The sequence below is a fragment of the Malurus melanocephalus genome, unplaced genomic scaffold, assembly GCF_030028575.1.
Source record: "Malurus melanocephalus ecotype Western Australia unplaced genomic scaffold, MMel_1.1 scaffold_13, whole genome shotgun sequence".
Lineage (NCBI taxonomy): Eukaryota > Metazoa > Chordata > Aves > Passeriformes > Maluridae > Malurus > Malurus melanocephalus.
The window spans coordinates 271,429-284,467 of record NW_026623245.1 but is presented as its reverse complement, the minus strand read 5'-3'; the positions used below and the strand labels follow the sequence as shown (position 1 = coordinate 284,467).

Here is a 13,039-nt window from a genome sequence, read left to right as displayed (position 1 = left end):
CATAAGCCTTTACCGTAAGCATCATCATAGAATCAAACACACAAAAATAGCTCCACGTTGCACTGGAAACTGTTGAATTCACASTGCCTTGGCCTCCATTTTCTATTTGAACTCCACACCAAACTAACTAAATTTATACAACACTTCACGGGCTTCTGCAACTGTTCTTCCTTCTTTTTATGAGCTAGAGCAGAAAAAACAATTTTAAACTGTGCAATAAAACCTGACAGTTTGAATGCAGCCATGAAATAAAAATATAATAAACCCAGCAGTATGAATAATAATAAAAGGGCACCACCAAAGAAATAATTCAACAGATGTGTGACATTTTTGTTCTTCATTGCAGATCAGTTATTCTTGTTAATTATATCACCTATTCTTCCCTTACATTGATAATTACATGAAGCAGATGGAGAACAGAATGCTCCCAGATGGTGAGAAAGCAAACAAGTTTATAAATTGTTTATTTATGAAGAAATAATTAAAAATTATTTCATTATCTAYAGTTTTCTACTCCACCAATAATGACATGCATTGTGAAGGCCAGCGGCACCTTTTAAGATATTCAGAATTCTGTTGTAACTGACTGTTTTTTGYGCAACATGACTGCAGTGACTGACAGATGTGCAAACCACAATAATAATCTAATCTGTTTTAATGCTGAGGGAATTAAGAGTTTGAATCTTTGGATCTTCTGCCAGTTGGCGCTTCAGCACTGGCTGCCAATCCAGAATACAAAAATTAGAGATTTCCTTTGGCTTTAGCACAGCTGTACAGAATGTGTGATCTAATAAGCAGGCAGGAGCTTTGTCAGGTCTGTGCCCTGAACCAATGTGGCAGATGTTGTGGCTGATGCAATTCTGAGCCAAGATGTGGCACCTCTGCCACACTTGCTGYTCAACAGGTATGCCAAAATCTGGACACTTCAGGACTGGATGCAAATCAGATGGCCAGCAACTGTGCCAAAGAGCCCCTGGCAGAAGCACACCTTCATTCCAGAGGGCTGCAAKGGGAGACAGGCAAGTTTAACATCTCCTGCTTGTGCCTTCTTAGCCCAATCTTAGCCAATTTATTCAAATCTCTTCAGCAGAGCAATGGGAGATAGAGCTTGGTAGGAGCAGACACACAAAATCAGCAGCAAAATATATTTGCTATCTCAAGACAAAAGAAGAAATAAGGAAGAATTTACAGTCCTTCAGGAAATTGAGTCACTGCTTGGGGAGTGGCAGGGCTTCTGAGGCAAAAATGAAGCACAGAGTTGTGGTTTAAGAGAAAGAGTGAAAAAACTTGTGAAGGCCTTAAAACCTACAGCAGTGTTCATGAAAAGGATGGGAAAATAGGGGAAGAGCAGGRAGAGCTCCCTAAGCTCTGTATTTCTCAGGAGTCATAGTCATTTCAGCAATCAGGCAAGAGGAAACAAAAACCAAAAGCCTAGCTCAAACCAGAAGCAAAACTGAACCATGGAAAAATGCCACAAAGKCCTGGAGAGAAGAGGGTGACTGGAGAACTGCAGGTAAATAGCCACATAGGTRACAGTCAGCTGTAGGTTTATAGGATACATTTCTGGAGTTTAGGAGTACATACCTCCAGCTGACATCTAGCTCTGCCAAAGAGCCCACAGGAGCAAGGATCTTTGTTTCCTTCAATACCACGAAACACAGCTCACACTCCCTCCCAGAGACAGGAGGGAGCAGGCCAGGAATCCATGGGAGGGCAACACATACCACCCCCTCCTTGGTGGTTTTTCCAAACACCACAGAAGAACAGAAAGAGCTGACAGAGGGACAACAAGAAAAAGTTACCACATATTGTGCTCATCTGTCTTTAACAGCTGATCAAGACCTGCAGCAAAACCACCTCTCTAGCACAGCCAAAATCCATCTGGACTGGCAATGCTCGGGAATTAGCTGAGAGCAAAGCTTCTGTGGTTTAGATTGCTGCTTTCTCTTCTGGCTTTGGAAGAAGGAAGCAGGAAAGAACCTGTGTGTGTCCTGGCTCTGTTCTGTGCACTGGATWGGTATTTGAGTGAATTCCCTTTGTGCTCCAAGCAGGCTGGAATGTACTGGGGAGACACAGACTGATGGAGCCCCAGGGCTCCCACTGTGCACTCGCTGAGATATGGAGCCACTAACAGCCCACAGAGAGCCACACACAAATTAGGAGCTGTGCCCTGACACAGAATGGTGGAGCTGCTCAGCCCCAGGCTGTTACTGGGGAAAAAAACACTTGGCAGCTAGAAAAGAGAAGCAAGAGCTCAAGAAGAGCTGGAACAAGAGGAAGGCAGCTGAAAAGGYAGCAGATGAGAGGCAGATGTTGATTACTAGGTATCAAGGGGCATCTTGTGGGTATCAAAGCAAGAACATCACTACAATTATCTCTGTTACAAGCAACGGATACTCAAGCAATCAATTAGGGCAGGCAATCAAGGAAAATTTAACATTTCTGAAATCAACGTGCATTTACAATCTTAATCTTCTAATTCATGTGACCAATSCTGCCACTACTGCAGAGCCCTCTAAACCAGCAATTACACTGGGAACAAAGCAGGCACAGATTCACCTCTGGAGGAGCTGCATTCAAATAGGAGAGGGCAAAGCCCCCTTGGTTCAAACCAGCTTGGTGAGCTGGGATGGAGACATGGGAATAAAGAAATGAGGAGTGGTCTCAAATGCTTGGAATTCCTGCCTGCCCAATCTCAACATCTTGCAAGATCCTACCCCCGTCTTGTTTAATACCACCAAAACAAAGATGATAGGAGACATTTTCTCCTTACTCCTCTGCAGATGCTGACCTCAGACATGTTCCCACTAATTCCTACTCCAGACCCATTGTCTGCTTTCYACCTTTCTCCCTCTTCTCTCCACACTTTCCTCATAAGATTGTTCTCCCATGCCTTTTTTCCCTCCCTTCCCAGCCCACCATCTTGTACAACCAAAATGTGTTTCACCTTGTCTCACAGTATTTCATAAGGTGACAATTCTCAGCCTTTCCATTCTACAGAGCTRTCACAGTTATCTCCTTGGTGGGACAGGTTGTTCTTTGCCTCACAGATTGCACCTTACTGCTTACAGTAGGTCTGAGAAGCCTTTTAATCACTACAAAAAGGCAGAAAGACATTACTGATATTCTGAAACTTGGTTACATTAATTTATAAAATGCACTTCAGTTTATTTGTAACTTCATTACAGGATTTGGCAGGATAGTGCAAGATTATTGATGGGGATCAATCTTCCTTTACAAGACATCTGAGCAGAGAGGGCAAGTGCCTACTGCCTGGCTGCTACCCAAGGTCTAAAAGCAGCACCATCTCCCTACTCCTRCAAGTACACTCAGCTCCCTGTAGCAGGCTGCTCCTTATGTTACAAAGCTTCCCAACGTATGGTGGCCAAAGGTCGCTTCATTCACTCAACAAAAGAGTCAATTTAGCTTTATATGGTTTCAAGTTCTTRGTATTTCAGAGAAGGCAGCAGCAGAAGCAGACTAGCTTTAGCCTCAATTTACCACCCAGCACTTAGCCCCAGATGTCCATTCTGATAGAGCACAGTCTGTCAAAAATCTATWATTCATGCATGGGCAGATGCATAGGTACTTACAAAGTGGCTGGCCTTGAGTTGGGGTATTTCCAGTACAACTTCTTAGCAAAAATTTCACACATTCTATTAAAAGAAATTTAAATCTGAGATTTCAAGCAATTATGTCACTACCTACAGAGGAACTGAGAAAACCTCAGGAAGAACCTGAGCAGACAAATCTTTGAACACATGAAGTCTATGATTTTCCAGCTTCAAAAAAAAAGCTAAGATGAGCTCCTTTAGTAAGAGYGCAGTCACTTTAAAGATGAAAGAAGCAGTTCAGAGAAAAGCATCTGACAGATCATTCTGCAGAGAAGAGAAAGGCAGGGATGGGTATGTGGAGGGAAGGCCGTTGAACAAAGCCGAACTCAGACCAACAGCCTCAGCCATGTTCTGGATTCTACTTTGCCAGCTGCTACCTAATTAAGAGTTTTAGGTGCCAAAACCTACTGACTGACTGAGAAAAGGACAGCACTAAAAATATATTGAAGCCCATCTCAGCCAACTGGAAGTTAGTAGACAGACATAAAGCTCCCTAATTACATTTCTCCATGAAATTACAACTACCTACTGAGAGAATCCATCACTAATTGTGTTTTTYCTAATATTTCAGCTTCACTAGTTAATCTCTTGAGGAATCATCTTCATGTCAAATTTTAGTTACTTAAAAATGTAAGAGAATCAGGTGTAAGCTATTTAAAAAATGGAATTTTAAGGGACTTTTAATTTAGAACCTCCARACCACACCAGTTCTTTACAAATAAAAGTTTGCTAGTGAAAACAATCTTCCTTTGCTGTTAAATCATTTGGTGTTTTAAGGGTATCTTGTGCATGGAAGAAACCTGACTTTGGGACTGAAAAATAGAATGTACTTAAGTAATTTCTACAGAAAGAGTCAAAAGCATGACATTGTCTTTTTTCTGCCTGCAAAGCATGATACYAACATAAACCTAGCAGGAAGAAGAGCTCAGCAGTAGGCAGAGCATTTACAAGGCACTGAGTCTGGCAGTAAGGCCATGACAAAATACTGCCATCATGTCAGCACAGAGCAGGGAAGGGTTCTGCTCCAGTGGCCGCCGTGTGTGATGGGCCTGTGGTCTCAGCCCAGCCGGGGCCACGCGGCAGCAGAGCGGGATCGCCGGCCGGCACGGCCGCTGTAATTAAGGAGCAGCCTATGAGCACTGGGATGGTAATGCCAGCCCATCTGCCAAGCCCTGTGCGAGCTGGCACYGTGCCTCCCGCCTGCTGCCGCTGCTGTCACCCACCTGATCCTTGGAGACCTGCTCCGACGGAGCGTTCACGCCAAGCTCTTCCAGAGGATAGACAATCTGTCGTCTCGGCCGCACGGGAACCATGTAATGAAGGGCAGATGTCAGGGAATGGGCACAGGGACGTTGAAACTGAAAGACAGCGATCCATATTTCAGCAGAGAGAATGTCAGAGCAGTGCATCACAGATGTCTGCTGCATGGCTTTGCAAACACACAATTCTTAGCTCTGTTGGCTAAATCTGAGACAAAAATCAGCAAATAAACAAACATACTCAGAACAGAGGAATGAATTGCAGATAATTCCTGACACTAATGAAGATAATTATGAGAGTAATTACATTACTATCTCTGTGGGAATGACAGATAAACAAGTGGTTTGGTTTATGGGATTTTTCAGCACAAGTATTTTCCCCAGGAGGATATTTTTCTCCATAGTGATCATGAATCAGCTTGATTTGACCTCATTAAGCTATGTTATCTGTTCACTGCTAACCTTTGCTCGCTTGGCAAGGAACGGTGATGAATTTATATAGAAATTCTATACCGACTGAAATGTCTGGTTCATCCAAGWGATAAATGATAATAAACTGGCAGAAATTTGTAATGAACAAAACCCTAATGCTCATCTGAGCAGCCTGGATCATTAGAAATAGCTGTATCTGTCTATTGCACCATGACCAGCTCTGGCATAATTTACAACATGAAAGGGAAGAAAATAAGAGAATTACAGGAAATACAGAATGAACAATAATGCAAACTAAATTACAGTCAAGTGCCATTCCATCCACAAATATTAAAAACTTGAAGTTACTATGTTGAGAATTCAGTAAAATCTCACGCTTACTACTTATTAGATAATAATATTAGATAAACTAAAGTAACATAGAGTAACTCTGCAGCCTGGCAATAGTCAAAACTGAATTCACTGGTCAGATTAAACTTGTCTTCCATTCAGTGCCATTAAACTGCATTTTTGTGAGCACCTCCTCAGAATCTGAGAACCTAATGCTAYGCAGGAACATTGGTTCCTCAAGGGAACACTTAGAACTCCACAAAAGTGCACAGGARAACACATCYTTCTGTGAACATATCCARGCYTAAMCTATCAAAAGTTCACAYATGAAAGCCARCAGTGGTTTYAAAAACACCCAAGYCACCAAGGACAGAACCCATCTCAGYCATCATCTAAAYGCCAGGTGCCCAGTCCAGCCAGGCACGCAGAACCCCAAGCTGGAGGTGAGTCTCCAGGGGAAAATTCCATTGTCCTGAGATAGGCAGGTATGACTGATGGATGAACTGCCTTCAGGATGCATGATGTGTTTCCATGAGTGGTGCCAGGAGCCTGGGTGATTGGGCTGGGCCAGACAGCAACTTAAGATGGCTACACAAGCATGAAAATTTTACCTTTTCTGAGATGAGACTGATGGCAAAACATGTGTGAGTATTTCTGAATTGTATTCTTCTTGGAAATGGATTTTCACCATTAGAAGTTCAGCTCTTATGGTTCTCCCATGACACTTGCAGAAACACAAGTCCCCCTTTAAAAGCGAATGAGGTGCCTAGGTTCCACTTACTTTTGGTGAAACACAGTCTAGAGAACCTGGATCTCTTTTGAAGAGTTTTTGTAAACCACCTGGATGCATTTAAGATGATCCCCCTGCATTTACTCAGGCTACATTRCCCTTGWSCTKGRCAKWRSYWMTGYCMAGSACATTTCCACTCTCTGCTCCACCCGACACTTCATGAAGACACTGGTGGACACCACGGAYCAACCCTTCTATACAAAAACTGTGTCCATGGTCCAGAATATGTCAGGCAGGAAGAAAAGAAAGTACAGTTTGCTGCAGATTGTTCTCAGTCATTCACAGAGGCAAAGAAAAAATAAARAGAGAAAATGTGGCAATATTTAATACCAGAAACGCAAATTATTTTCTCCTTACCTTGCCCTCCACATATTCTGGATAAATAGGGTAGTAAAGAGAAGATTTGTGAGCCAAGCGAAGAATCTCCTTTAGAAAGTATTTTGTATAGTGATGAAAAGCAGGATTTAAGACAAAGTGGCAAAGATGTCCATGCTCCTCTTGCTGGTAATGATTAAAATGAATGAAGTCCTCAATGTTGTAATGTGATCGAATATACTCAATATCCTGGAAAATTAAGGATTTGTGAGTCAGCAGTGATCAGCAGCTACCCTTGACAGGATTTYAGCAAATACCAATGAGTCACTTTCTATCAAGCAAGGAACTACATCYGAACACTGAAATCAAGTATCTTTCAGAGCTGTTCTCAATTAAAGGGCACTGACTGAACAGATTTTTCTCGAAAATCTTTTAATTGTATCAAAACCTTCCTTGTAGCTTGCCTTTATTGACAAGGAATGCACATCTGACCTTTTCCCACAATGTCTGACACAGGTTAATGGACATCCATGGCGGGGAAAAAAATCTCTCACCTGTTTTCTGAGTTAAGGGTAGAGGAAGCCCAAGGCTGTCCTCTCACCAAACACCAGCTGAAAARGGAAATTCTACAGAGCAGAGCTGTGTAAGAAATGCCCTCCAAGAAGTTTTCTCTGTTGAAGTAACAAGCTGATATTTTTGCACATTTATTCACTCATTTAATCTATCTTTTTAGTTCTTAATATAATGATAATTACTTTTGAAAAAAGCAGTAACTGTTCTATTGTAAAAACTAAGCATTAAAGCTGCTGAATAATCTAAAATCCACCTTTTCAGTCCTAGCAGAATGCCACAAAAGTAAGACTTGAAGAATGTTTGCTTTTCAATAATAATGTGCAATGTCTTTTTTTATTCCATCGAGAACATGCTTTTCTTTGTGTTGAAGTACATGATTCACAATCACCTAGAAACTAYTGCTGGAGAAAAAAGTTATGAAAGCATATATAGAAGGAGAATTACTGSTCTCTGCAGGATTTATGGCAAAGCTCCTCATTGACTTGGAAAGTAGAAGGGAAATAGGTGATTAAATACATATTTAGAGGCAGAATGGCTTTATGTTCAAGCACCAAGAAAGTGCACGAGGAAAACTTTCAGAACATACCAGCAGCCTCTTGAAAATAACAGGATAAATTTTTTCATCTGGTGTCAATCATTATCTATGAGAAGAGATACAATACAGTGTACATAGGCTAAAGAAAAAGAGAGCTTTGAGAAGTAGCATTTTTACAGATATTTTGTTAGGYACGTGTATAGTGCCAAGCACAAAACTCAGCCTTTAGTGTGAGGACCAAGCACCACAGAGCTCACGGAACACAAAGTGAATTTACCATTTCATCCCTAGTGATAGAAACACCAACGATTTGATCCAAAACTTCTGCTACAAAAGCCTGTACTGGCATCCCATCCTGCAAGGAAAAAACAAGATGCACATTTCCAGTCTCTAATGGTAATTGTGTATTTCACCACAGAGTCCCAGTTAAAACACTTTCCTTCCAGGGCAATTCCCAGGCACCACCCCAGTTTAACCAGCCTGCTTCTCAAAAGGGCCCTGTTTGAGCCAGGTGTGTGTGGTTGGACTCTGGACCACGCAGACCTTTCCCCACTGAACTTCCAGTTTGGAGACAGCTGCTACAAGCTCAGCCACTACTTCAATCCTGGGTTAAATCCTGGTCTTCGGAAGGAATTGTACATATATTAGCAACAAATACTCACTGGTTCCCTGCGAGCCTCAGTGAATATCTTTGAGTCATTCCATATCACTTCACTCAAGTTAAGAGTTTCAACAAGCATTTGGACACCCTGTAGGTCATTGGTTGTTGCTTTTCTGACATTAAACGACCTAAAAAAGACAAAAATAGAATTAAAGTTTACTCTGTGACAAAATAAAAACAACTGCCAGGCTTAAGACAACATACCCTCCATGAGCACCAACCACATCTTTCAGAAGTTGTAACTGATAAATAACTCTTGTTCCAAAGGCAAATTAACTGACTGCATGATAACAGAAAAGATCAGTACRTGTACTTGAGACAACTCCAGAAACTTGCTTTATCTGCTCTTAAACACTCTGTTTTTGTGCACCTACAGCCCAGTCTATAACCACAAGTATCACCTGTCTTCAARTGAATAAAGGGAGGCAAAGAACCATAAAATGAAATCTGGAATCTCMGTTGTGCAATTGTAGTTGCACACTGTGGCACATGGGGAGAAGAGCAAGATAAAAGCAGAAAGACGAGAAAATAAAAAAGGAGAGAGAAAAATAAAATCGAGCCAGTTGTTGGAAATGGAACMAAGTAAGGCAGGAACATCAACTTCTCCAAGCACAAATTACTAATATTTGTGTCAGGCCTTGTTGCTTCAAACAGTAAGACACGAGGGGAAAGGTACATGACTGCAACGCCTCTGCTAAGTGTGGAGTACCAATTAGTAATCACACAACAGCAACACGGTATCAAAATGCCATGCAACACATGGAACATCTTACCTACAGACAGGAGTGCCCTGGCACTTAGCTCATTCATAGATTTTTAACAAAAATCTTCTCACCTACTAATTAGGAAGAAAATTCATTTCACAGTGACAGTCTACAGCAGCCAAGGAGGTCTCCTGTTGTCTATGAAAGACAGCAACCCCCTTCCTGGTTACACTCAGTTCGTGCAACAAACACTTGTGGAGTGCTGTTCAAGAAGCTGAACTACAAGTTCATTTCCAAGAAATAAGTTCTTTCACCCACAGATAAGAACATGCAATTCACATAGTATATTTTTTTTTATTCCTGTTCTTCTCGCTTTCRATTTAAAAGTGGATGTGCTACTCTTCAGCCTCAGTCACACTGAGAGGGATCTTGTGGAGTACGGGTTTAAAAACCCCAAATTTACCAAGATTCTGGTACGTTATGAGAAGACAAAAGCATACATTTGGTTACTAAATTACAAACTAATCCTGAACGTCTAAGCAAGCGTCAGGTGAGCTTCCACAGCTTTTCACACACTTCCACTGTAAATTGCAAGACCCAACTASTGCTGAGGAAAAGGTCCAGCAGGCCCAGCACTGTGGCTCACTCTGCAGCCCGAGTGTACTGCCCCCCCCAGCCCAGCCCACCAGCTTTGCCCCTACCCATGCTCCAGAGAAGGSAGCTGTGCCCAAAGGGAACTACATCTTGAACAAGACAAAAACAGAACAGGCAAAAAGTTGAAACTGCTTCTTTTCTAAATAARCAGATCTACCAGGTCCACTGTGAGCATGGAACAGGAGGAAGGACTACCCAAGGTCTGTGCTCATTTCTCTCCCAGCAATGAATTAACTCATTCTAGATGCTCAAGTCCTTTGACTGCTCAGAGACAAGGACACTATTATTACTATTATGCTTTTTAGTGAAAATTGAGGGAAAGTATCCATTAAGCACCTCAGCCTATGCCTTGTCATCTGTTATTTTTTTCTCTTTCACTGTTAAGTAGCAGACTCACACTTCCATTTGCTGCACTTTTGCTTTTTATGTACTTAACACTTTTTCTTATTCCTTTCATGACCTGTACTAATCAGAAGCTCATTTTGTGCCTGTGCCTCTTCTGACTTTGCCCTTTCAAATCGTCATACTCCCATTTTCTTACCCTGTTTTTCTTTTAGTCCATTTTCTGTGACTTCCTTTTGGCTCACATCCTTTTGAAAGTCATAGGTGCAAGTAAAATGTATTGATCTTACACTTTCACAGATTTTGGTTATTTCCAAGAGAATATCTACTGTTGCACCCKGTGGGTTTTGTTCTGCAGAAACTTTCCAAAAGCTTACTCTGGCTTCTCCCAAAGCATTTCTGATCCTGAATCTTAATGAGCAGCTATTTTTCCTTACTTTCCTGCAAAGCTGCAGGGGGATTTGGAAAATGCTACTGATGACCCTATTCTGTTTTCATGGTAGGACTGGTGTAATTTGGAAYATGCACATGTAATCAGAATGGTAACTTTTTTTTTTTTTTTAAAGCCTTGATAACAGCTTGAATTTTGCCCAAAATTGCAAGAGGACATATGACTCCCAACCCTACTGGTGGATTACTGAGCAGCTGYGCCTGAGATTACCAGGAATTACTCCAGTGGCTCTCTCTCCAGCCAGCTGGATTCTTACTCGGGACCCAGAAGTACAATTTCATCCCAGGGTAAAAAGCTTCTGCATAGGTCCAAGAGTATCTGGCCAGCTCCTGCATGAACTATTTGTGTACCATCRAAGGTGATTAAGCATGCAATTAAAACTAGAAGTATTTTGTTAAAACCACACAGTATTTAGCTACATTAAGACCAAAACMAAAAAATCTGTAACTATGCCACAATTTAAGCTTGGTGTTTGGGCCAGAATAAGCTTGATACAAAAGCAAAGCTTTGGAAAACTCATTCCATGTAACAGAAGACACAGTAAGAAAGGTTTGGCATCCCAGTTCACTGATATCTCAGCCTACAGACACATTCAGAGTATCGCAGATGCTGAAGGCACAAAATAAATGATTCAACACCCAAAGTAAAAGAGAAATTATATARAATAGATACTCAGCGAGGTTACTGCTGTGATGTGTCTGTGTCCATGTTCCTGCAAAACATGACTACAGTTCTCTTAAGAAAGCTACAGCATATTTCCAAGAMTTAAATCTACACCAGGCTATCAAGAGCCATTTCACACAACCTGACCCACATCCCCAYGGCCAAACACAGCACCACATTTCTCTTCTGGCCTTGGCCCACAACCAGGGAACTTGGAGCTGCTTGTCTGTACCAATGTCCATGTTCCCTACCTTAGTACTGTACATACAAATCCCAAATGAATCCTCTCACTGCACTAGGGYTTTACTGAGAGGCCACTCCACACAAATGCTGGCAGGTGCATCCCACAGCAGCCCAGTAGTGTCGTTCTGAGGCAYGACTCACGTGAGCAATCCTGCCCGGTGGAACACGTACAGCTCCCGACCCAGCCTGGACGTGCAGGAAGGGACAGTCCGAACAAAACTCCGGATCAGGGGGAACTCCGGGATATGATGTGGCACCAGGATGACACACAAGTCTCTGTCCTGAAAGAGATTGGCAGGCAATAAAGGCTCTTGTTGACCTCTAAGGTTTACCAAAAACCTCTGAGGGGAMAGACAGCCCTGAATATGGGGCTTACACTGCACACTCCCAAGAACTGCTCTGTTGGGACAGCACCAAGGAACTAAAAGCTCAGAAATGGCTTCACTTTAGGCAAACTACATGATGAACATTCCTTCCTAAATCTGGTCATTCCATCATGACATTAGTTTCAAAGACTGACATTGTTGGATGGRTAAATGGCATAAATTGGAAATGCTTTGTGGGTTCGCTCTCTCTAGGAACTTTCTTTGGTGATAAGCAGTGTTTTTGAATGTGCTGGTCCTTAGGGCCAAGTCTGTGTCTCTGGTAACCAGGGCCTGTCTCTAAGGGACACTACCATGCAGCTATTTGTAATGTGACTTTATAACACTCTAGTTTGCATTAAGAACATCTCAGAAAGTGGACTTTGTTACCTCAGATAGAGTGATCACACAGGGCATTAGTKGAAAATAGCTACTGCACTGTGAATTCACAGTGCCACTGCTCAGTCAATAGGAAAATATCACGAATCTCCTTAATACCACTGTTTTACAGGCTTTAACTACATTGCCTTTAACTTTTTTTTTCTTAGTTTTGCTTTTAATTTATGTGCAGTCTGGATTTACACATGATTTTAAAGGAGTTTGAAGYATTTCTTTTCTAAATCTGCATCTCAGACAAGCTTCTATGGAACATAAACTAGAGAGACTATTTACAACAGCATGTAGTGCCAGGGAAATGGCTTCACACTGGCAGACAGTAGGTTAAGATTAGATGGTAAGAAAAAATTCTTCCCTGTGAGTGTGGTAAGGCCCTGACAAAGAGATTTCCCACAGAAGCTGTGGCTGCTTCACACTGGGAATGCACAAGGCAAGGTTGTACAAGGCTCAGAGCAACCTGGGATAGTAAAAGGAGTCCTGCCCATTTCAGGGGTGGAACTGGATGATCTTTAAGGTCCTTTCCAATCCAAACCATTCCAGGATTCTATGATAAACAAGAGGACTTAGGTATGCATTCCATGAAATTCAGAAGCAGCCGTGGAGAGGAGTAGCTCAGCCCAGGGTAATCAGGCCMAGCACACTTGTGTGGGGCACAGACTCACTGCAGCAACAGACCCAAATCCTCTAGCTGCCAGCTGCACTGCTGTCCCACCCC

At 42.1% G+C, this 13,039-nt stretch overlaps 1 protein-coding gene across 3 annotated transcripts in view; it reads right to left on the bottom strand.

Annotated features, from left to right (window-relative positions):
• The window catches only part of CFAP61 (cilia and flagella associated protein 61), an 86,754-nt gene that overhangs the window by 55,441 nt on the left and 18,274 nt on the right, over positions 1 to 13,039 (bottom strand). For all 3 annotated transcript variants that reach the window (XM_057381704.1, XM_057381686.1, XM_057381696.1), the window contains 5 exons: positions 11,708 to 11,847; positions 8,511 to 8,637; positions 8,126 to 8,203; positions 6,783 to 6,989; positions 4,838 to 4,972 (listed from right to left, as the gene is read on the bottom strand). In XM_057381704.1, the coding sequence (XP_057237687.1) occupies positions 4,838 to 4,972; positions 6,783 to 6,989; positions 8,126 to 8,203; positions 8,511 to 8,637; positions 11,708 to 11,847 (687 nt within the window). The remainder of the gene's footprint in view (positions 1 to 4,837; positions 4,973 to 6,782; positions 6,990 to 8,125; positions 8,204 to 8,510; positions 8,638 to 11,707; positions 11,848 to 13,039) is intronic.